This window comes from Alternaria arborescens (genome assembly GCF_004154835.1).
Source record: "Alternaria arborescens strain FERA 675 chromosome Unknown contig_7, whole genome shotgun sequence".
Classification (NCBI taxonomy): Eukaryota; Fungi; Ascomycota; class Dothideomycetes; order Pleosporales; family Pleosporaceae; genus Alternaria; species Alternaria arborescens.
In genome coordinates this window covers 258,114-282,164 of record NW_021167862.1, presented here as the reverse complement: position 1 = coordinate 282,164, position 24,051 = coordinate 258,114, and the positions used below count along the sequence as shown (strand labels likewise).

Below are 24,051 nucleotides of genomic sequence, written 5' to 3'. Positions count from 1 at the left end.
TGGATGGTTCAGGCCCCAAAGTCTATTTCCGACACTATGTGCTAGCCCAGCATTGGATTCAAGATTTCGATAGGTGCCTCGACTTTATTAGCTGGTATGTAAATGATCTGCGCACCGGTAACGTATCGGAATGAAGTGAACACCGCTACAGTCCGATGCTAAAATGACTGCATGGCTCATCTCCATTTACCAACGATTTACGCATTTTGTTCAGACCCCTAGAATGATGGTTGGGAAACCGCGATGCTGAAAAAGATAGTGGAAGTGTTTTGCTACCTCAAAGCATGCTGGCCAACGCACTTGCGGTAGTGGGCAGATGGCCGCTTGCGTTTCCGGTTACAAGTCTGCGAATCTCAGGCACACGCAGTCTAGTCAAACCACTTTTTTTTATTCGCGCAGAGTTAAAACCAAGTCCATCCACAGTAGACAGCTTTACAAGTAACCCTCTCTTCCCTGGTGCTGTTTCTTTGACTTGTATACACATTGTATGCAATCTGAAAAGAAAATGTCAAAAGAGTGGAGGACGCGATATGCACAAGAAAACAATCTCCCGGATCTGAGGCTGTCATAGTACAAACGTGACTTGACTGTTGATCTTTACCATCAAAAGCTTTGCTCTCTTGGTGGTGGAGGGTTAGTTCTGCGTCTTGCGAATGGCAAAAGCCCAATATCCGCTTCTGTATCTATCCTGCCCGGCAGGCCGAATTCAACTTGCCCCTCTCTCGCAGTAGAACGCTGCTCAGTAACGCTCACCGGTCGCGAAGGAGGTGGTGAAGTGGACCTTACACTAGTGTTGCTCGAAACTGCTGAAGCATCAAGACTTTCGTTGCTTTGGTGAAGGATGCCGAGTTGAGACTCTGGCCGCTTTTGGGAGCGGGCTATGCGTGCTTCGTCGCTGATAAAGTAGTTTTGGTCCGCTACACTCTTGGAACTGAGTAAAAGTCGGTATACGATATAGCAGACGAACATATATGTTGTCGATCCACCGTCAATTGTCGTAGAACTCCCACGAAAGCAAACAAGCAAGTTTCAATCGAGCAACATAACAACGAAATATTGCCTATCTTTCTTGCGGTGTAGATGTCTTCTTGATGCGTGGAGATTTCGCCGTTCCTAACAGCATCTAAATCATCTCGCGACTTCGATGACCCGAAGCACAACATGTGCTCCCAAAACAAACCACCACGATCTTTTGGAACAAATTCCGTTCTGTGCGATACCTCTGGGGTTGTAATGCTCTTGGTTGTAATTCCTTGTGCCATGCTCTTTCTGGAAGCCGATTGAGTCTCTTCACTGGCAACGTTATCCTTCCGGAGCCTTTGGTCTATGGGTCCAGGTCAGTACATAGTTGTTGGTTTTGACACCAAATTGGCTTACCATTTATAACTCCTACTGCGGCCAGAAAGGTTAGTGACAGCAGCACTATGGCTACAATTTGCCCGAAACCCAAAACCTGAAGACCATTTGCTGACTTCAATCCTGCGCCCCAGATAGCAAGAATGACACTAGTTGTACCGTATGCCATTTCCAGTGCCATCGGTGGAAAGCTTGCTAGGTATGAGTTGTAGTAGCTGCTGAAGAAGAACCATACAGAGATTCTCGTTTGCTTCGTATTTGCCAAGGGAGGCCGAAGCCAGGCGTCGTATTTCCTTGCTGCTTTTCTGACGATTGTGCTTGCGTCCTCTCTTGGAAACCCTTTGAAACGATGGAGACTGTATGTGTAGACGAAGTCGATCGCCATAGCAGTTGGGTCTATCTCGGGATCAAAGAACAACCTCGTGATAGCCATAGTGTGATTGATAAGTATAAACCCGACAATCAAGGTTGAGTCTGCTATATCGAATTGAATAGACTTACCAAACCGCGACGCTTCGAAGAGACACTGAAGCTCATTACCCAGGTACAGTGTTGTCTCCTCGTGGCTTGAGGCCGTGTTTATAATGAAGGAGAAGACAAAGATGACCGAGAATCCGATAGCGAAGACAACTCGGCAGTTTCTAACAAGTTTGCGAAGAAATAGATGACTTTGCAACACACCTAGCGAAAGCGTATGTGTGGAAATAGCAAAGTATGCTAGATACGTGACGATGTTGAACTCGTATAACGAGATGCGACATCGGCTAGCAAGCCCCGCGATCAGAATCGCAACACCTGTCACTAGTTGCTGGTCGCTTAAGACTGTAACAAAGCTAAGGATGATCTGAGTTCTGTCTTTCTGCTTTAATGTAGGTTCAAACGGGAGATCAGTTTCGAGGAGGGGGCGAAAGCCTTTCTTGAGTGACTGCAACGCGTAGTGGTCGGTGCGAGATAACAAGTCAATCGGCAGGCATTCGTTGAAGTAGCCCCAAACAATGACAGCAGAGAGCGCAAACGCGCTGCAGAGGAACGAGACAAGCACCTACAGATCGGGTCAGCACATAGTCCAAAAGATCCTTTGTGATACACTCACTCCGATGCCTGCGACGTCGGGGTCAATTTCGATCACGTTCTCGCAGCCAGGAAATGGTTCGCTGGAATAGCACTTGTTACAGTCGAGAGAACTCCCACAATTACCCATTGTTTCCTTCTATGCAGCGATAATGAGCCAGACTGCAGGGAAGGAAGCTGTTACAGGAAGAAGGGGTTCAGCGACCTTTGAATTAAAGTGGATATGCAATGAGGCTCATTCTAGCCGCTTGGATACTGCTTAGAGACCCAGAGGCTTCAGCGTGTGAAAGCGAAAAATAGAAACGGCGCAAGGCTGGGTTATTGGAGGCGCTTTGAGGCGGCCATGGCAAATAAGCAGAAGAGGAAGGCTGAGAGAGAGATCGAGCGGTCCGCGGTGCATCGAAACAACTAGCAACAGGTGTAATAGCGTCCGACATGCCACATGCTATAAATCCACGGCTTTACTATGAGTCCAAGTACAACAGCGATAGAACAGATGTCTGAGGCTCTGCGGATATCCGTAGGTCTTTATAGTAGTTTGCCCAACATCAATTGCGGCTCAGCCTTTTCGCTTGCCCGATCGCTGTAGCCTAAGTATGAGCTGAGAAGCTTAGCACATGTACGTTGGTGTTGTCTTCTTGAGCCCCATAGGTAATTGGTTCTAGCGACAGGCTGTGTCAGCCGAGTTACGAGGTGGTTGAAGGGTGGGTCGGTACAGCAGGTCGCTACGTTGAGCGGACTACCCAGAGCGATCGCGTTATAGCCGCCGGTCTACACTCAACATCTGCATCTGTCATCAATGCCGTCATATGCTTTGAACGAACCTGTGTCGACAGGAACTATGGTCCCTCTTAATGTTACGGATATGAAAAAATTGGAAGTTAAGGAATGAGGAAAGTACTGGCGATCGTGACGTCAGCAATCGTGCGAGTCATGCTAAGAGGCGGCCGTCATCGTGACCGCAATGCACATGTTGATGAGAGATATCTAGAAATAGTGTTACTTTGCAAGCTTAGTAGGCTGAAATCACAAGTTCAGATTGCAAATCATTCCCTGCATCACTGACTTCTGGCACAGATCGTCATGGTTGTTTGTTCATCAATTCATTGAAAACAGCGATAACGCTAGCTCATTAAAAGCCATATTGGGTATTTAACATCTTACTCCTTGCTCAGATCCGCAATCTGCAGCACAGCCTTACCAAAGTTCTTGCCCTCTAGCATGCCAAGGAAACCTTCGACACCGTTGTCGATGCCCTCAGTAACGCTGATCTTGGCCTTGAAGGTGCCCTCGCTGAGCCACTTCTGGAGCTTCTCCTGGTGATCCTTGTGGTGCTTGGGGCCCATGTTGTCGTCGCTGACAATGAAACCACGCATAGTGAGGCGCTTGGCGACGACTTGCATGAGGTTACGGATGGGGTATTGCTCGCCGGGCTTAAGGTTGTATTGTGAGATCATACCGCAGGCGACGATGCGACCGAAGTTGTTCATGGCATTGATGGCAGCCTCGAGTTGCTCACCACCGACGTTCTCGTAGTAGATGTCGATACCGTTAGGGGCGAGGCGGGCGAGCGCGTCGGCAGCCTTCTCCTTCTTGTAGTTGAAGCCATGGTCGAAGTTGAGCTCCTTGGTGATGAATTCGAGCTTCTTGTCGTCACCGACACTTCCAATGACAGTAAGACCTTCGTGCTTGGCGAGTTGGCCAACTAGTTGACCGACGGCACCAGAAGCGGCGGAGATGAAGATGGTTTCACCCTTCTTCGGTTGGCCGATCTCGTAGAAAGATGACCATGCGGTAAGACCAGGCATACCGAGGGGGCCGAGGAAGTACTTGGGATCGAGGTTGTAGGGGTTCTTGAGCTCGATGCAGTTGGCGACGGCATCCTTGTCGAGAACGGAGTACTCCTCAATAGGGCTGATTCCCATGGTGATGAGGGTTTGGCCCTCCTTGAACTTGTCGCTGTTTGACTTGACGACCTTGAAGATGGAGCGGTTGGTGATGGGCTTGCCAAGCTCGAAAGGAGGAGAGTAGGACTTGACGTCGGGAGCACGCATGCGTCCCCGCTGGTAGGGGTCGAATGAGGCATAGAAGTTCTTCACGAGCAGAGCACCCTCTGGGAGCTGCTGCTCGAGATCGATCTCGCGGGCCTCAACTGCGAGGTCCTGCCCCGGCTTTGGCCATCCCTCTGGCGCGTTCTTGAAGATGAGTCCCTTGTTCTGAACCATGGTGATGTGTATGTGTCGTGTTTGTTGAGTATTAGAAAGGGATATGTGGGTATCTTGGACAATGTTGTTATAAGGTAGTGTGATAGTTTGATGAAGAGGGAGACGTCAGTAGGAACGAGCACCTGGCTATATAGCCACAGCAGATTCTAGCTTAGAAATTGTGATTTCACCGCCGAGAGAAAGACCCTGATTGCATCATGAGGGTCCGGAGGCGCCGTCCAGGAAGGCCTTGCCGTAACGTTGCATATCGGGCAGTTACCGGCAAGGGGCGCAACAATTCGTCCGACTCTAGAAGCCACTCTTCGGTCGAGTGTCTCGACGCGGGGCACGAAACTTGTCGCAAATGCAGAATCTTCGAGACAACGTTGAACGACGCGAAGCCATGACGAGGGTCGCGCCGGGAGTCATACGCATTGGGGAAGGTGCCCGCAGCGCTGGCAAGGCTGAGCCGAGGCAAGTGGGGCGAGATTGGTAATGGAGGGGTTTAACTGAGAGTAACCATGGGTTCAATGCACCCAGCGGTGAACATGGCAAAACAAAGTGTTGAGACGCAAGGCCTGAAGGACCGTCGAGACATGCTCATGATTTGTCTATTGCATTTACAATCACTCCGGAAAACGATATCGAGAAGAGAGAGTCGTCTGCAAAGACGTTGTACGAGGAGCTTCATAGGAATCGTGTACAATTTGTCTGACATTCAGACGTGCATGCGGCGATAACTCTCGAGCTTGTATCCGGCGAACGTGCAAAGGCATGTTCCGAGTGTTCGTAAACCATACTAATTCTTCAGGACCGTACCACGACTACCCCTAAGATGTCTGACCGGCGAGCCTGAAGGCAGATATCGGCGCCTCTAATAAGCGCAACCTAAAACAACCCACTTCTCGTGAGACAGTATACCGCACGCTATCTTCAACAGCTTATGCGGAGATGGATGTGCCGGGTATCGATGCTATCATGCGGATGCTGAGCGGCTCTCACTCGTCGTCCTCCTCTTCTCTGCTATCCACAAAGAAGTCCCCCTCTTCCTCCTCAGGCTCCATAACTTTTTCTATCAACTTCAGTGTCTGCCGTAGAGGTAGGCCAACAACGTTGTCGTATGATCCGTCTATACGCTCGATGAGAACAGAGCCAGCTGTCTGTATACCGTAGCCGCCCGCTTTGTCGTTACCGTCGCGTGTTCTGACGTATGCGAGGATAAGCTCATCGGTAACTGTGCATGTTAGCGCTCAAGTCAATCGTAGCCAAATTGGAAGATGTACCAGTAGAGTCGAACTTGACCGTCTTCTCCTCCACATGTGTTCCCATAGCATACCCCGGCTCTACTGCTGATTCTAATGGCTTCATCACCGCCACAGCCGTCATGACTTTGTGCTCGCCCTCATCCCGCAGCATCTTCAGTGTTGCTATGTGGTCTGCCTCACTCTTTGGCTTCTCTAGGATTTTGCCAGCATGCGACACTACGATGGTGTCGGCAGCAATGACTATGGCTGGTTCGCCGCGCTCGCGGTTGTTGATCTCGGTCTTGTATACATCGTGTGCTTTGGCCGACGCGGTTTCGAGGACGTAGTTCAACGCGCCGAGCGAATGGTCTAGGTTTTCGGCGAACTTGGAAGGGCATACGTCAATCTTTGTAAGGCCGATCTAAAAGAAGTCAATCTTTAATGAGTCTAAATTCAGGTGGATATGCCCTTACCTGCGCGAGAAGTTGTCGTCGCCGTGGTGACGCACTCGCAAGCACAACTCTAGACCCCCTCAATTCATTCAGTGCTGGCAGGTTGAGTGGTGGAGGAGGTCCTGGTGGAGGCCGTTTGCCTAATGGTATGCCCGACGCCGATCTGTTGTGTGGCAATGGTGACTTTCGTGCATCTTCGTACGAGGGCGGAGGTTCAGACGGTAGTAGGGGCTCTTTGACGTCCATTGTGGCAGTTGAATTATGTGTAGTGATCGGACAGTGTCTGGAGACGCAAATTCAACAGTAAAAACCTAAAGAATTCAAAGGGGCTGCTGGTGTAGTGATGTTAACGATAATCTCAGAAGGAGACATCGAGTTCGGAATGCTCAAAAGGTCCAAGCTCCTGCGCCACTTGCCTCCCCCGACGCCGCTCAACTGTGCAATGGCAGCGCAGATCTCTACTTCAGCTCTTCCTCGAAAGTGGCACCACGTTTCATGACAACCCATGTACTCCAAGAAACTGCACAACCTCTGAGGAAGAGTTCTGAATGTATTAATACCAACGATAGTACTAGGCAGCGCGTACGCGACGCGTTTTAGGGCCGAGTGTCATGACGATCAACGTACTCTGCCAGAGTATGAGCATTGGTGAATATGTATTGTCCAGATCTCAGCCTATCAGCTTCTTCTCATCAACATGAAACATCTTGACGATTGAGTCGTATGCTTCCTTAAAGTCGATCTTGTCTATCTCCTTTTGCATCTTCGCCCTGCTCGATACGATCTCTTTGGCAATGACGGCCCAGTCCAGAGTGTCACTATCCACAGTCGCTCTCGCACTGCTGTCTACTTGTATTGGCAACAGCCTGCCATCCTTCTTCCTCACAATACCATCGACAATGACAGTCTCGATGTCTGCCGGGCTCGAGTGTAGGATAATCGCGGCAACTGGGTCATGTTGTGCCGCGCCGACCATGCTGGGACTGAGAGCATCAAAGATGGTAAGATCTGCCTTAAAGTTTTCTGCGATGCGGCCAATCTCGCCACTCATGTTTACAGCCTCTGCACCTTTGATCGTTGCCAGATTGAATGCGGCCTCAACGTTGAGACTTTCTGGAAGTGGTTCGGGAATCTTGTCTTGCTTCATATGGTATTCGTTATAATGGTTGCGCGCGTCCTGCAGGCCGAGCCTTGCCTCAGAGATGATGGAACCGGCAGTGCACGAATGGCAATCAACGCCAAGCGCGGCGTTGTCCTGCAATCCGATCGAATTGCCGCTTATCCCCCCATCTTGGAAGGACGCATCGAAGCAGTAAGGTCTCGCCATGGCCATCTGGAGTTCGGTACTAGGAGTGGAACTGACGAACGCCCCAGCAGCCTTCAAGAGCTCAGCATCGGCCTTCAAGATTGTACCACCATGCGAAATGATGATCTTCTCATCTAGTAGATCAAGATTCGATGCTTCTTGTATCACGTTTAGCCCCAGTGATACAGACCCGTGGCAGGTAATCGTCTTGACACCCTTCGCATTCACTCTGGCAAATATACCCTTGACCATGTCCGCGGGTAGAAACCAGAAATCGAAAGCGAAGCCGAGGGCTACTCGTCCATCTCCAAAAGGCCCGCTGTCGGCAAGTTCGTCAAAGGTCTGCATAACCCAGTCTTCGAAAGGATTTGGATTGAAGGTGAGGGGGTTGAATTGCGTGATGAGCATCAATGGGGTGTAGCAGAATACAGATCGGATGCCAGAGGATGCAGTAGCCGCGATGGCAGACCTGGCATGCTCCGGTGAGCGGGTAATGTGTGCATGATCAACCACCGTGGTTGTGCCAGCAGCTATGCTCTCTAGCATACCTGCGAGTTGGCCGTAGAAGACATCTTGGGGCGAGTATTGAAAATTCTGTGAATTGCCTATCCTTCGTCAGAGAGAGACATTATGATTGAGCCTCAAACTTTACCAGTAACCATGTATTTTATCAGTCCCTCGTTGGCATGTCTGCCCTTGAGCTGCGTTTGCCAACCATGCCGATGGGTATCGACGAAGCCTGGGCTGATGATCTTGTTGGTGCAATCGATGGTTTCGACTCCCTGGGACGCCGTAATCTCAGGCGCAATTCTTTTAATCCTGCCATCTTCTACAAGTATATCGGATCTGGTAGGGACTATATGGTTGTTCGCGTCATGAATCAGGGCGATACCGCCTTGAAGCAGAAGAACGTTAGGCGCCATTGCAAGGGTTGCAAATTCCAGGAGTAGTTGCTGCACTCGCAAAGCTTTTCAGTGGCAGTATTTCCTTTCGATAGGGTTGAACATCTGCTGGTAGTTCCGTACTCTGTGTAAAGTTGAAGTTCTTCAGCTCTTATTTAATGAGGTGAGGTTCTGCCCGATTTCTTGACAAAGTGAGATGCCGCCCGGCTTAAGGCTGAGGTCATCATGAACAGTTGGCCCATAGCCCCTCATCTCGCTATTATCGGGATGCGAAGAGAGCGAGGACCGGGTTTACATGGCGTTAAGGTAGCCGTTGTACAAACACGAACTGGCTTTAACGAAATAGAGTAAGCATCTTCAACTTGGATTGTTGCCTGGCTAGCTTCTAGAGCGGTCATGGGAACTGTGCTTCGATCTAGTGATTTCTCACAACCCGAAAGCTGATCTAAGAGTTACACTGCACATCCTTTGTCGACATCAAAGCATGTTGTGGCCGCATGTTGGTGTTGAGATCAGCCGGTGTTAGTTCTCGGACAGGATAGATGACGTAATCGGGTGGTCCAGTAGCGCATCTTCTTTCGCGCGATCGCCCGAGGCTCCTTTTCCTACGATGGATCCGCGACGTACGTCTACCCTTCGCGACGCCCTGTTTGCGCATTTCGGAGACCATTATTGAGGACCTATCCGTCGTTTCAACAACTAGTTATGCCACTGACAGCAAAGGATGCTTCAACCTGCAATTTCACTAACATTTGCCAGATCACGCATTATCGATCGTCGTTTGCGTTATCAAGAACCTACAAGCACGCCATGCTTCACCTCCCTTCTGTCCACAATCATTTATCTTGATTAAGATATACCAAGACACTTGCAATTTCCAACACTCGTGTGCACGCCCATTGCTTGACCGGGTAGTGACCGAGATGAAATCCCACGAGAGACCATAGTCAGGCCGTCGTGGAAAGGCCGGGGCACGATCTAGACAAACTTCAGAATCTCCTCGGCGATGTATAACCAGTGGCGTATAGGGCTGGGTTGGCCAGGTGTCTGGGACAAACCGCCACTCGCTTCTCCCAGTCTTATGGGGATTGGGCTTTCTACTGCGTCGCGATAGCCGCATACCATGCAGGTTCCTTGCTGTTCCAGGCGTTCGGTGCCTACCTGATTCCTATCGTTTTCCCTTCTCGCGTGCCACGGACTCTACCGAAGGCCAATGGCATCCAAGAGTCTAGGATAGCTATACATTGGAACATACGGGCTGAAAAGGCTAGCACGGGCTAGCCTGTAAGTAATCTGAGGATGTGCTTCTTTTACTGAAGACCATGTCGATTCACCGACCCGCGCGAACCTGACCAATACTTCGGTTGTCGTACTATTGCGATGTGAATTTACGTAACACGGGGTTTTTCAGCGAGTTCAGTTGGATGCTTCGTCCTAGGATACCATCAAGTTGAGCTCTTGACTGCGCAGCATTCAAGCTTGAGTCAATCTGAAGCCTGCCTTTTACTAGAAACGAGGCCGGAAACGATACACAGACCATCGACCTCACAATCACACTAGTAACTTCGCCAACACTCAGTTCTTGCAGAGTATCCCGGAGCTTCGCTGCAAGTCCTCCAAACGCGTATACACTAGCTTCCTGGCTCGCGTTGCCATCAGAACATTGTGGCAACCCCCACATTCGGACGGCACGCCCCGAGCTTCGCGAATGCGTACGGCAGGGCATGCTTAGAGAGACTTTTAGTCGGTTGCAACACATTAGCTCTTCCAATCTGCCAGCTTGTATGTGACAACCTACATTGCCGCTCTTCGGGCGCTAGTGTGGCTGCAGGCATCTGATGCCAATACCGCCAACCGAGATGTCGCAATCCTTGGCATCAATTGCGAACGTTGAACGAACAGTACGCAGACGCCAGCCTCCGCTGAGATACTGCAAGACTGGGCGTACCCACCCCCTCTTTGTCTTGTTAGCAATGCTCCGACCACAACGGTGGAACGTGTTAGATCAAGAGGAGATCGCATGAATTTGTTGCATGATGATATGTTTGAACACTTACGAAGTAAATGTACTGCAGCCATGGCCAACCAGCGATCCCGGATCTCCCACGCGATCCACCAACGCCTCAAACGCCATATCTCCGCCTTCGGAAGCCCAGACCTTACAAGCTCAACGCTTCGTGCAGCCCAGCCTGCCAAATTCCTCGTCTGCCATCTGCCAATATTTAGGATTTTACTCAACGCGAGCACGTCATGATCGGGCGCTGTTCTGTGATGGTGTTGCTGCACTGTGATTTGTACGGAATGCTTCATTCACGTAGCCTGCCCACGCCAAGCTACATGTGCCGTCTTGTTGCACGTCAAGTCCTTGGAATGGCGTCGGGCCATCGCAGATGCGGCTGTGCCTCCGCCTTGAATCTGGAACGATATGGTACTTCTATTTGACCGAACTTGATGTTCGCCCATTACTTCTCCACGGGCGCTCATCCACAAAGCGTAGTATAAGGTCACCCTCTTCTCTTGATCTGTCTCAGCGCCAGGTCTTACAGATACTCCAACTCAACATCCGCGACCTTTGGGGGTTATCTTGATTCCATCTGGAAGCTTCCTTGTCACCTTGAATCACCCGCTGTTCACGGAACCTTGGGAGCCCAGGGCACAGCCTTCACAGACAACGTCCGCCAACATGGCTTCAGCTGGTCGCAACGCGGCCAAGGTCCTTGGAATAAATCTTGACTACCGGAAAGAGCCCGAGGTGTCTGGCGCCGCGTCAATATCTTCTGTGGAAACATGTGAATATTGTAGGACTTATCGATCGGCAACAGCTAACGAAATTCAGACGTCGAACGTGAACCTCCCGCGATAGAATGGCTCTCTCAGTTCAAGCCGTCAGCGACCGCCACAACGCGTTACCTGAGGAGTTTGTTTCCCTTCTTGGACTGGATTTTCCACTATAACTTGACATGGCTATTTGGAGACTTTATTGCCGGTTGTACCGTTGGATTTGTTGTTATTCCTCAAGGCATGGCATACGCTCTGCTTGCGAAACTGCCTCCCGAGTATGGCCTCTACACAAGTTTTGTTGGCTTCATCCTCTATTGGGCCTTCGCTACATCCAAGGATATCACCATTGGTACCGTCGCTGTCATGAGCACCATCGTCGGAAATATCGTTACCAAAATCCAGGAAAAACAACCAGAGATTGAAGCTGTGGACATTGCTCGAGCTCTATCCGTCATCGCTGGTTCTGTTCTACTTTTCATCGGTCTTACACGGCTTGGAAGGATCGTCGAGCTCATTCCTCTTGTTGCTATCACCTCATTCATGACGGGCGCTGCTATCTCGATCGGAGCCGGCCAGGTCCCAGCACTAATGGGTATATCTGGCGTCAACACACGCGGTCCTACATATCTGGTCGTCATCGACACTCTTAAAGGCCTTCCACGCACGAAGCTCGATGCTGCTATGGGTCTGACTGCTCTGTTCATGCTATACGCCATCCGTATATTCTGCAACTTCATGTCGAGGAAGCAGCCTTCAAAGCAAAAGGTCTGGTTTTTCGTAAGCACACTGCGAATGGCTTTCGTCATTCTGCTATACATTATGATCAGCTGGCTTGCCAACAAAGACATCAAAGGCCTTCATAATGCTAAGAACGATGTCAAGATGGCGAAGTTCAAGATCCTCGGTCGTGTACCAAGGGGCTTTCAGCATGCTGGTGCTCCGAACATGGACACGAAGCTCCTCTCGGCAATTGCACCCGATATCCCGGTCACGATTATCGTATTGATTCTCGAACATATCGCAATCTCGAAGTCTTTCGGACGAATCAACAACTACGTCATCAACCGTAAGCAACGATAACAACTATCTGATTACATGAGTGTACTAACCACATATTCTAGCCTCGCAAGAACTGGTTGCTGTGGGCTTCACGAATGTGATCGGTCCATTCCTTGGCGCCTACCCTGCTACCGGGTCATTCTCGCGTACTGCTATCAAGTCGAAAGCAGGTGTCCGTACCCCACTTGCTGGTATCTTCACAGCGATCATTGTCCTCCTGGCTTTATACGCTCTAACCGCAGTCTTCTTTTACATTCCTTCAGCCGCTCTCGCTGCTGTCATCATCCACGCTGTCGGAGATCTCATTACTCCACCCAACGTTGTTTTCCAATTTTGGGAAACGTCGCCTTTGGAGGTTGTCATCTTCTTCGCGGGTGTCTTCGTAACAGTTTTCACGAATATCGAAAATGGTATATATGTTACCATTGCAGCTTCATTCGCACTTTTGCTTTGGCGCCAGCTGTTCACCCACGGTGCCATTCTTGGCAAAGTCCGCATCTATCGCGCCACCCCGGAGACGATGGCCAACAAGCAAGACAGCCATTTAATTCCAGGCTCTGATGCTTCTGTCCGAGAAGCCTTTATTCCAATTGACCGCAAGGATGGCTCAAACCCGCTTGTTGATATTGAGTCTCCTTATCCCGGTATACTGATCTACCGCTTCACTGAGGGCTTCACATATCTCAACCAACAAGGTTACATGGACGAAATTGTGCATCATGCGCAGACAATCTCTCGTCCAACAGAGCTTAACAAATACACAAAGATCGGTGATCGACCATGGAACGACCCAGGTAGGTCAACGTATGCATTGGGTGCGATTCAACGTACTGACTTTTACAAGGTCCGCGTCGCGGAAAGCAGCTGAATCTCGATGATAACCGACCTATCCTCCGTGCGATCATTCTGGACTTTAGCGCCGTCAACAATGTCGATGTTACGTCGATTCAAGGTCTCATTGACGTGCGCGCACAACTAGATCGTCATGCAGCACCTGAAACTGTAGAATGGCACTTCGCGTCGATCAACAGCCGCTGGACTAAGCGCGCTTTGACAACTGCTGGCTTTGGTTACATCGACCGCGAAAGGTTCGCAGCACGTCAGCATTGGAACCCAGTATTCAGCTATGCACCTCTCGATAATTCGGGCGCGAAGCTACACGACGAAGAGGCGCAGGATGAAATCCATGCCGTCAACAGGAGCAAAGGACTACCGAGTGGCAAGGTCACCACTGTGCATGGACAGAACAGACCGTTTTTCCATATTGATGTAGCGGCCGCCGTTGAGAGTGCTATTGCCGGCGTTAATGGGAAGCTGGCACAGGTCAGCTCAGGAAGCTCACACGAGCATGAGGTCGGGCAGACGGAGTTCACGACCAAACATGATTAGTTAGGTCAACGAATGTATCATTATCGTTCTTTGTGTCATAAGTTCATATATATACAGTGAAAGGCGCGTCCAAGCGTGCTTAGCATCATCATCATCCATCATCTACTGCCTAACGCAGCCGGTCTTGTCGGTCAAAGCTTTGGGGCAAGTAACCTCCTTGAAAGAAACGCTTGGGTTATCAGCGTTCTTGAACCAATCGAACCTCCACTCGCAACCTGGCTTGAGCTTCTGAGGGAAGCTTTCACACTCGGAGCGGGAAGAGATACCGCCGTATTGCTGGCCCCATCCGTTGGGTGGCGCACCGAATTGTGCAGTGCAGGCGTTGAAAATGCCTACGCCACCACCAGGTATAGCAAGATCGAAGTGGTTGTCTCCCAAGTCGCCGCCAGTGTTGGTGGTTTGCACGACCATCTTCTTGCCTGAGACAGGGCCGGATGTGAATGTCAGTCTAGAAGAGAGATACATTAGTCTTGATTCTTCGGCATGCTAAAGAGCACTCAGATAGACTCACTCATAGCATGCACAGCACCAGTTGCTCTCCGTCTTGCCAGAAAGCTTTACTGCTGCAAAACCGTATGCAAGATCGTCGCTGACCGCCCAGGGTGACTGGTCAGTGCACATATATGCTGACCCGCCGTCACATCCACTCTTTGTGTTCACGTCGGAGAGTGGGTTGTCGTTCTTGTCGCAAGTCTTGATTGGTGAGCTCACGGGGGCTTTACCAGACCATGCGCAAGAGCCTTTGCAGCAGTCCCAGTATCGTGTGGTCTTTCCAGTGGACTGAGCGTCAACGGTGGCGAGGCCGGTGGCGAGGGCGAGGAGAGTGAGTTGCTTGATGGAAACCATGATGGGCAGTTGTTTTCGATGATTATCCTTGGTATTGGTAGTTGGTTTGCTGAGCTTGTGGGTGTAAGTAAAACTGATCGATGGCGAAGCATCATAGGCTTTTATATATATATGTGTGCCAAGTTCTTCTCCAAAGAAAATGCCATGACGAAAGTCTTCTAGACTCCCTTGCACCCCACAAATTGCCTACTATGCCTGACCTTGAGCTCTTCCCGCCACCAGGTACACCGCATATGTGGTATGTACTAACAGCCCGAACATGCCCTTGCAACCGGTGGCTCAAGACGGTAGCCGAGATGATTAATGGATCGTCAAGCAAGCCCACCACGTAACCACCTCATCACTGACGGTGCATATCGTGGAATCAACATCAAACATGCTTGTATGGTAGTTTTGTGTTCAAGTTAAAAAGCGGTCAGTCGGGCTTATGGTGGTAGTGGACGAGCAGTGGACGAGTAGTGTACAACACATGTTACACTAGGTTGGAACTTTCATATATTGCGGCAGTATTGCGGCAGCCGCTTACTCGCTGGCTAAGTGTCGCAACGCAATTCCTGGATCATCAGTTTTGACGAGACGTCCGGAGATTTTCTAGCTAGAAGCAGTGTATGGCGGGGTGCATACACGAGCTTCACAACATTCCGCAAAAAAGCTTGATTCAACGAGCTGAGGATTGAGGTGCCTGCTCCTGATTGTGGTACGAGAATGTCGTTCCTGGGTGATTAGGGAGTTGAAGGACAAAGAAAGTCTTAGCGCAGTTTCAGAATCATACCGATATCCTTCCTAGCACGGAAGACGGGAAATGACGAGGGTGTGGCATGCTACTAAATGAGAGGTGCTCATTGGCTGATCTGTATATTTAATTTACTGAGGCGTCATTAATCGGCTGGTCGGAATGCAGATGAGGTACAATGACGGCAGTCTTCACCAGCATAAAATCGTGTCTGGAATGTATGCAGTCATTGAGAGAATTGGTAGATGTCATGCAAGCCATTCAGGTACCATGCCTCCTTGTTGGTATTCGGAACGCATTTTACCAAACCCATCAGAGGCAATGTGCAGAGTAATGTAGGGAGGCACTTACGTAGCATAATCGCTGCTCACTCAGTCTGACATTTGACGGTGTGACTTCTGTCCAAAACTTCGTGGCGCCCCACTGTCTACTCGGCTACACTCCGCTCGTCCCGCTAACCCCCTGCGCACGGAGCGAAGATTCTCTCTGTATTCTGTAATCCTGGTTCCCGTCTTGGACATTGTTCAGCGAAGTATAAATTACTCGGTTTTGCTGTTGATACGAAAGGGTTATTGTTGCGGCGCAACTTGGGCAGCGGTTCGATAGACTACGCTGCATTTGCCCAATCACCTCAGAAAACGGATGCGTTGTTGGGAGCAGACGTTCGTCAGAGGTTGAGTCTCGTATCCGCTGCATGTACGTCTCTAGGTGATCAGCATTGGAATGACTTGATGGAGGTGCTAAGCAGCATAGCTCACCTAAATCTGACGTGCGTCAGTACTGTACTGAAATGATAGTAGCATCATTCGTATTTTGAGCGCATACGAGCCATTGTTCGTACTCTGCTAGTCGCAGTGACCACATAGAACTAACTCAGCTGCTCCAGTCGGTAACAAAGGAAGATACCATATTGACGACCTTACGTATGGAACGAAACTCTTGCAGAAAGTTGTAGACAAGGGAGCTTAAGAAGCTCAATGCGTCTTGAAGCTTACAATCGTGGCATCAAGCGGCCTATCAGTATTCTTACACCAACAACTAACAGTCAGTCTTCTTTGTATGCGCTGCTACTTTCATAGATTTCTCGAGTGAATATGCAGATCCCTCGATTGAATGCTTGTAGGAAAACGGTGGAAGATAGAAAACAATGTAGTCTGTAAGCTGACGCTGGGAGTCACAGGCTCAGCGGAGAGGGAAAAACCATCGCGCCTTCTTGCACCAGTCACGGCTCCCCAACCAACGCGCGACAATGTCGCTGTTCCACGTGTCAGTTGTAGTCACTGAGAAAGCGCAACACTTGAAGCAAAACATAGTACGAAGCCGGTAGCCATGGCTCACACTTGCCGCTGAGTAATCTCGGCACGTTGAGTAGTGATGCCGGGCTGCTGCCGTTGAGAAGCATGCTGACTCGTTATCAAAGGTTCCGTAGTGTGACGTTTCTTTTGTCGATGTTTTGCCGTTGCTTCGCCGTTGCTTTGATGGTATTTAGACGCGGTTCGGTGAGGAGAAGCGTCGTATGAGGAAGTTACTGTGCTTTTTGTAAGATAGGAAAGGAGACTGTGCTCATGCTAGCTGTTATACACATCTAACGCATGCAAAGCTATCGAACTGAAAAGCAAGACTGGCATGAGATACAGTGAAGCCCACTCGAAGAAGTTGTGTGAAGAGGCATCGAAATGAAAGACCCCTTCGTGGTTTACTGCTGTTCTTTTACAGACCGACGTCGGGCCTGCGAGCGCGTTGTTTGAGCCATCGTGTCATCGGCAGAGCCTTCGTATCATATCCCGAACTCTGTTGCGTATAGTTTCTTTTCCGTGTTGAATAAGCTTGAGTGTACGGCCGCAGCAACGGCGGAAATGAGTATCGTGAACGAACATGGACGCTTCAAGCATGGATATCCCTTGAAGGCGTCAGGTGAGCGTACTCCTTTCGTCGACGCGCGTTCACTTGGTGATGATGGTGATCAACGCTGGGATACAAACTTCCACAATGAGGCAGCTACAACTGCCGATCGAAATCCGCCATACCCGATGCAGCCACTTGAAACCGGCCATGACGTAGCGCCAAAAGCGGTAGGCGCAACGCCTCATGCCCCAGGTTACCGACCCCTCGGCTCTGAGCGTTAACACACCCATAACTCTGACACCATGCAGCAGCATACTCCAATACCACGAGAGCAGCCAAGAACGCGCATCAACAGACGGTTTGTTTGATGCAGCGCTTCGCAAAGCGCTCCATTAATTATGCCATTAGTACCGAGGTTCGTGACGATCCTACTCGTACGGCAATGACACGCGGTGACAGGTCCGGCGCATTTCACGAACCCACACCGGAGGCATTGATCGCCATGTCGCTTCGGCCACTCGCGCACACGTCCTGACGAAAGGTTATGATCGCCGTAAGCTACAAGTCGCTCAAGAGGGCATGCATCCTCCCTGAACCTTCTTCTTCTTTCCTTATTCAAACGAACTACTCCCCGCTTTGCCAGACTCCGCCGCCATCCGATGGCTACGGCACCGCATCTCCACTCTCTATCAGACCACTAGCGAACCCATAAACACATTCATTCTCTTACTACTGTCCTTACCACCAACAACTACACTCATTCTTGATACCTGCGGTTCAGCCCGGTGCTGTGCCTGCCCTTAATAACACCGCCATGCCTTACCGCTCCTTCATATGCCGACTGCTCTTCTGCGCCATATTCTCCGTATCCGTTCTCAATATCTTCACCAGGGCCACTCAGCCCCGCTTTCACGCCGGAAAAGCCTCCAATCATCATCTTACTGAAGAAACTTTCTGCCCAAAGTCCAAGCTCGCCGATGATGTTTTGGTCGTCTTGCGAACCGGAGCCACCGAATCACAAGAAAAGGTGCCAGTGCACTTCCGTACCACGTTGCGATGCGTTCCCCATTTTGTTGTACACTCGGACCTGGATGAGGACATAGAGGGACACGCTGTTCACGACGTGCTCAAAGGAGTTAGCGAAGAGACGAAGACGACGAATGAGGACTTCAAGTTGTACCACCAACTCCAAGAGCATGGAAGACGGGGTGTAAAGCAGCAACAGGTTCTCACATCATTGTCCGGCTCGTCGCAAGGGGATTACTTGCGAACTGAAAATGCTGGATGGCAGCTGGACAAGTGGAAATTCTTGCCTATGATCGACCAGGCGCTAGAGGAGAAGCCGGATGCGAAGTGGTACTTCTTCATGGAAGCGGACACGTACATGAACTGGAACAACCTTTTGGAATTTCTTGGCAACTTTGACGACAGCAAGCCCTACTACATTGGCAAACATCTGTTCATCAATGAGGTCGAGTTTGCGTATGGTGGCGCCGGATTTGCCCTTTCAAACCCAGCCATGCAGAGAGTCGCATCGCGACGATCTGAGCGCATCAGTGAATATGAGGACTTCACAAAGACACATTGGGTTGGAGATTGCGCACTCGGCAAAGTACTTGAAGACGTGCATGTTCCTCTTCATCGCGCATTCCCACACTTTCAAGGCGATTCCCCAGCCACCCTCGATCCCGCAGTCTCCAAGATTGACCGCGATCTATGGTGCTTCCCTGCCGTTACCTACCATCATGTCGCCCCTGCTGAAATCGAAGAGCTTTGGGATTTCGAGCAAGACTGGTATAAGCGACATCAGATTCTCCTACGCCATCGAGACGTGTTCATGGAGCTTGTGCGACCAAAGATCGACTCATCAGTCCCTGGGTGGGATAACATGTCAGCAGACAAAGAGTACAATGCGCACGATCATTCGGCTGTAGAGAATGAACTTGAGCGAAATGCCTGGAAATCTTTTGAGCACTGCCGTGCATTGTGCGAGGAGCAGGATAACTGCATGCAATTCTCATTCGACGCAGGGAGCTGCGGCATATCCACATCGTTCAGATTGGGTTACGCGAAGCCGCAAGGAATGATGAGGAGTGGATGGATGCTGGATCGTGTAGACGACCTATTCAGGAGCTTAGAAGAGCAGTGTGGCCTGCGAGATTGGTTCGCGCCACAGGAGAGTACCACCAACACGGAGTTGAAGATGAAGATGAGGCGGAAGAGGATGGTCACCTTCCCTACACAACCCTAGGGGACGAACATCGCTTGCATAACAGCATCAGAAAGGCGTTTTAGGATTAGTTTTTTTTTCTGGAGATGATACCCCCCAACAACACTCGCTTGCATAGATTCATAAGTTTCACTACATAGTCAAAGGCTGCACTGCGCATGACCTAAATGAAGAAATCAAAAAAATGATCAACTAAGCAATCACATCTCGACCTGTTTCTTTACTACTTCATTGTCTTTAGATATGGAACGTTTTCAACTTCTTCCTAGACCTTGACACTGTCTATCTTGTTGTCAGATACTTGGGGATCGTTTGCCATGTCTTCAATCTAGCATAAACCCTATGGCCGGAAGCAACAGCAACACTAGATGTTTCAGACGTCTCTTGCAACCACCCTGCTGATGATCAGCTAAATGAAGGTGTTTCGGCGCAAATGGCAGGGGTGTAGATCGTGAGCCGTGCTTTCCTTACTGGGGCGGGAAGAAGAGCAGTGGAGATGAGGCTGATGAAGGGGTCATGATACGAATCATGAAGGTATGCATGCGAATGCTAGTGTAGACGTTGTTGTAATGAGGCTGGTGGGCACGAACCTTCAGGGATGCGGTGAAGAAATCGTTGTAATGCCGCGCTGGAGTACTGGTAAAGGTGTTGATGGACTTACAACTTGTCGTTTGGGACCGCATAGAGGTGCTCTTCAGAAAGGTATGGTACTAATACTGCTAGTGAATAGCAATGCACATCTTTTGTCAGCAGTCCACAACGTTCGACTTCATCTCTCACAATTACTCAGAGAAACTTGGATCTATCAATTGTACTATTACACAGTTCATCTCCACGTACCAACTAACTACATGGATCCATTGCTACATCCACATTACGCAAAGAAAGAAGCTCAAGCTGTGAATCTCGCTTTTTCCAGTCAAGTCTCCCAAGATCATAAGGGAGAGATTTCGTCATCAACATGCTAATATGCAGATAATAAGCGGGAATATATCGGTAAAAGAAAAGAGAGGGGTATGTTGTATATAAAGGACGACTGTTCAACCTTGATGACGGTATATGATGAGAAAAAGGAGATATTGTGGGCTTCGCCATGAGAAGAACGCCTCCAGAATCTCACTAGTAATTGCTTCCATGTCCTAGGTAGCAAATGGCTAGTGGGAAAGTATTAATGCATGTACTGAATTTAGAAGATGGTGAATTGATGTCGGAAGAGAAGAATGGACATGCAACGCGTTGAGGGCGGTCACATTGCAATTGCCGTAGCGGTACTGTCGGGCCTGTGATCCGGGTGAGGATCCGCACTATCGGCATATGCGAGCAGAGCTTTGGCATCATCGAGTCCCGAGATTGCGAGGCCTTTTTCGTCTTCTTCGTGGATAGTGCTCTCTTGTATGCTCTCTTTCGAGATCTCGCTCTTCCTCTCGGCATCCTCCGTTCCGTCTTCGTCCATGAGGTTTGGCGGACGTTGACGCATGGCGCGCGCCTTCTCGAGGGAAATGGTCTTTTGCTGGTATGTGGTCGTAAAGGGGAGCGCCTCGTCGCGGTCGATGGTGGCTTTCATCAATGCAGCCATCCAGAGTCGTCCGACAGCGAGGCTGTCTACGGCAAAGTAGTGCACGATAGGTTTGGTGAATTGGACTCCCTTCTGAAGTCCTGCTCGAGGAGGTACGAGCTTGAAGATGAACATGCCCGAAACATCTTCCTCTAGCCCTGGAATGCCTTTGGCGCTATCTGCAGAAGCTGTTGTCTGTATTGTGGCATTTTGCGGAGACGTAGGTGATGAGGCGGCGCCTGTGAGAGAAGCGTGCAGACCAGTCATTCTCTCGTTATTCGCTGGTAGCACACGATGTGATGATATGTCGATGAGACCCTTCTCTTCTGTGTCATTTTCAGTGTAGTAGTACGCAAGACGGCGACCACGTAACACGAACAGACGCGTTTTCCATGTCGTCATGAGACTGGAAGACTTCTTCTTCATCCAACCGCTGTAGTCGCAGTTCTCCATGGCCTGTTGTGGGGTGATTTGCTGACGGCCCTTGAGATATGCACTGGTGCCATGCTTCTTAGCCTTCTTCTTTCCTTCCTTGGAAGTAGTGGAGCCAGCGGTGAAACGCCTGTTAGCATCTGCTTTCTCCAGTTCGAAACTCTTCGACAATGAGGTACCAGAAGGTGTGCTAGAACCTGTCCGTGAAGGCGACTGCATGGGCGAATCCTTGTGCTGCGAGGCTGTCACATCGGCGGAGCTCAAATTCGCCTTCTCACCGCCAGTGATGGCATCTGATATCGCTCGGAGACCCCTGGATTGTGAAGACTTCTTGCTGCTGAAGAATGAGCGTGTATGTGAAGGCGCAGTAGCGGGCGAAGGCGAAGCGCGACCTGTACTTGAAGTCTCGCTGCCAGCGATGTTGGGTGAATTCGCGATAGCATCGATGCTGTGCGAATCGTACGCGAGCTTGGTCACTGTGGGATGCATGTCGCTTGCTGGCTTAAGAGGCCGTACAAAGTCGAATGCACTGGAGCTGCGCTCACTTTTGATGCTGGTGCCGTAGTACTTCTGCGCGGCAGCCGACATGGGACTTGCTGGCCTGAGAGCTGAATCTGCGCTGCCGATTCTGCTGTGTCGGCGACTGAAAGAAGCACGCTGGCCAGCCTCAGTGTTGTGACTTGCGGTACGCGAATGGCCGCCCGTGCTTTCCCTCTTGCGTAGAACGTTCCTGTTTTTGCGATTGTCGACCTCACCACCGGAGAAGTAGCCGCGGTCAAGATCTCCAGAGTTCAGACCAGCCTCGCGAAAGTCAAACGCAGTTCCACTGGTGCTAGAAGCATGCATGTGATGGGATGAGACTGGCCGCATGAGATCTTGTGCTTGTGCCGACTTGGCCGTTGAACCCATAGTCCAATTACGATCGAAAGAAGGTGTCTTCTTGTGCGCGTGCATGGCTCCAGATGTGGAGGACTTCATTAAACCGGATGTAGTAGGCGTGGGCGGCCCCTGATTGTAGTCAATGGAAGAGTGCCGCCTGCTGTGATTCATGCTCCGGACGGAAGCAGCGGAGGGTCGGACTGGCGAACCGAGCGTAGGTGAGGCGGGTGTGTGCTGGATGAGTGGAGATGTCACGTCGATAGTTGACGAGCGGCCTGCAGATGAGGCTGCACGCGGAATATGCTGGCGGCTGGTGTTGCCGCGAGATCCAATGCTTTCCCTCAGTGTTGGTATTCGAGGAAGGACGGCCCCAGTGGACGCAGCCCTGCTCCTTCCCATGTCCGCTGGGAACTCGTCGGGACTCTCGACAGGCGGCAAGAGCAGCGTACTCCTCGCAGCTTCCGCTTCCTTCGCGTTCTTGACTTCTGACTGCAACGCGTTGATCTTCATCCAGGTGCGCAGTCGTGGTCCCATAGGGCCCAGGTCAAACTCCTGCATGAAGATGAAGTTGCGATCTACGCCCAGCAGCGCCTCGCCGTCAATGTCTTGATCTCGGAACACATCGCAGTGCTTCTTCTCCACGCCCACATCTTCGAGGTACTCGGCGACGCGTGCAGGCGACCACGTCTTGACCTCCTCCTCCGTGTGCCAGTTCTGCTCCTCCTCGTCCGTTTCCTGCCCGTTGATGTATGACAGTCGGTGGTGGCTGCTGTATTCGCTTCCCGAGTCATTGGACCTTAGCTCTTTCCCCACGGCGCTGTGCCTCGGCGTGCTCATGCCCGTAATGTGCTCGTCGATGACGCTCAGAGTCTCGTGCATGACGGGGCTCCCTATCGTCTCGTCTTCGGTCGGCGCTTCCCCACTCAGCGCCATGCTGATGCTCCTCTGGCCATTCTGTATTGATGTCCTTCGCGCAGTCTCTGGCCCCGACGCGATGTTCAGGGGCTCTGTGGGTGCTGATTTTAAAGGTGGAGAGGCGCTCGTGGTAGCCGGTGGCTGTGCGGTCGGCGGCTCAGAGATGGCCATTCCGGGCGTGACTGAAGGTTTCTCTGACCGCACAGACAGCTGTGAGGGATTGCGCGAGAGCATGGTCGGAATAGGTGTTGGTTTTGGTGCTGGCCGTGTGTAGACTGCTAGGGCATTAGCTGTATTGCTCGCAAAAAAGAAGCATACCAGTCAGATAAGGGGCGACTGCACGACTACGCTGCCTACGATAGGGGAACATACCTTCGGGAAACAGGCCATTCTCTCCCGTCTCGGTGTTCTTGCCTAGGAACCAGCCATCGCCAAAGTCGTCGTCGCGCTCAATAAGCTCGATGCGGTCTCCTCTCCTTAGACTCAGCTCGTCGGGACTCCGGGCTAGAAACTCGTCTGCGAGCGCACGTCAACAGCGGGTCGATGAGAGGTGCAGCACAATGGCAGCACAGGTGGGGGGGAAAACATACGCACTACGACGAGGGTGTCGCCAGGCCGGCAGCCCTCGGTGTGGGAGCGTTGCGCCATGATTACAGGTGCTCTGCAAGACTGGTTCGTGTTGGGCGTGTATGCGAGCAGTCTCCAGTCAGTATCGGTGGTTCATTCTCGTGGCAGTTCGCGCTATCGGCGGGCGAGGCGGGCGCAACAGCTCGACGTATAGCAATGAGTTTAAATGTTGGCTCCCGAGGCCGCCGCTACTTGAAACAAGCAGACAGGTCCGCAGTGAAACAA

General features: G+C 50.8%; 8 protein-coding genes across 8 annotated transcripts; 2 read left to right on the top strand and 6 right to left on the bottom strand.

Moving 5' to 3' along the window:
• Nucleotides 1–1,324: 1,324 nt before the first annotated feature.
• On the bottom strand, nt 1,325–2,557 carry AA0111_g3832 (hypothetical protein; the record flags this gene model as incomplete). Its single annotated transcript, XM_028649762.1, has 2 exons — nt 1,325–2,398; nt 2,450–2,557. 2 exons carry the CDS (start codon nt 2,555–2,557, stop codon nt 1,325–1,327), a joined length of 1,182 nt encoding a protein of 393 aa, XP_028508436.1.
• Nucleotides 2,558–3,587: 1,030 nt separating this feature from the next.
• On the bottom strand, nt 3,588–4,652 carry AA0111_g3831 (hypothetical protein; the record flags this gene model as incomplete). The annotated part of the gene is made up of 1 exon (XM_028649761.1): nt 3,588–4,652. The coding sequence occupies one exon, from the start codon at nt 4,650–4,652 to the stop codon at nt 3,588–3,590; it is 1,065 nt and encodes a 354-aa protein (XP_028508439.1).
• Nucleotides 4,653–5,629: 977 nt separating this feature from the next.
• AA0111_g3830 (hypothetical protein) lies at nt 5,630–6,573 on the bottom strand (the record flags this gene model as incomplete). The annotated part of the gene is made up of 3 exons (XM_028649760.1): nt 5,630–5,865; nt 5,915–6,296; nt 6,349–6,573. 3 exons carry the CDS (start codon nt 6,571–6,573, stop codon nt 5,630–5,632), a joined length of 843 nt encoding a protein of 280 aa, XP_028508438.1.
• Nucleotides 6,574–6,997: 424 nt separating this feature from the next.
• Nucleotides 6,998–8,556, bottom strand: AA0111_g3829 (hypothetical protein; the record flags this gene model as incomplete). Its single annotated transcript, XM_028649758.1, has 2 exons — nt 6,998–8,238; nt 8,286–8,556. The coding sequence occupies 2 exons, from the start codon at nt 8,554–8,556 to the stop codon at nt 6,998–7,000; spliced, it is 1,512 nt and encodes a 503-aa protein (XP_028508461.1).
• Nucleotides 8,557–11,218: 2,662 nt separating this feature from the next.
• Nucleotides 11,219–13,764, top strand: AA0111_g3828 (Sulfate permease 2; the record flags this gene model as incomplete). The annotated part of the gene is made up of 4 exons (XM_028649757.1): nt 11,219–11,324; nt 11,372–12,382; nt 12,438–13,169; nt 13,220–13,764. 4 exons carry the CDS (start codon nt 11,219–11,221, stop codon nt 13,762–13,764), a joined length of 2,394 nt encoding a protein of 797 aa, XP_028508462.1.
• A 102-nt stretch (nt 13,765–13,866) lies between these two features.
• Nucleotides 13,867–14,610, bottom strand: AA0111_g3827 (putative endoglucanase type K; the record flags this gene model as incomplete). Its single annotated transcript, XM_028649756.1, has 2 exons — nt 13,867–14,212; nt 14,276–14,610. 2 exons carry the CDS (start codon nt 14,608–14,610, stop codon nt 13,867–13,869), a joined length of 681 nt encoding a protein of 226 aa, XP_028508459.1.
• Nucleotides 14,611–18,002: 3,392 nt separating this feature from the next.
• Nucleotides 18,003–19,439, top strand: AA0111_g3826 (hypothetical protein; the record flags this gene model as incomplete). Its single annotated transcript, XM_028649755.1, has 1 exon — nt 18,003–19,439. The coding sequence occupies one exon, from the start codon at nt 18,003–18,005 to the stop codon at nt 19,437–19,439; it is 1,437 nt and encodes a 478-aa protein (XP_028508460.1).
• A 1,225-nt stretch (nt 19,440–20,664) lies between these two features.
• On the bottom strand, nt 20,665–23,847 carry AA0111_g3825 (hypothetical protein; the record flags this gene model as incomplete). Its single annotated transcript, XM_028649754.1, has 3 exons — nt 20,665–23,474; nt 23,572–23,715; nt 23,790–23,847. 3 exons carry the CDS (start codon nt 23,845–23,847, stop codon nt 20,665–20,667), a joined length of 3,012 nt encoding a protein of 1,003 aa, XP_028508457.1.
• Between the last annotated feature and the right edge of the window lie 204 nt (nt 23,848–24,051).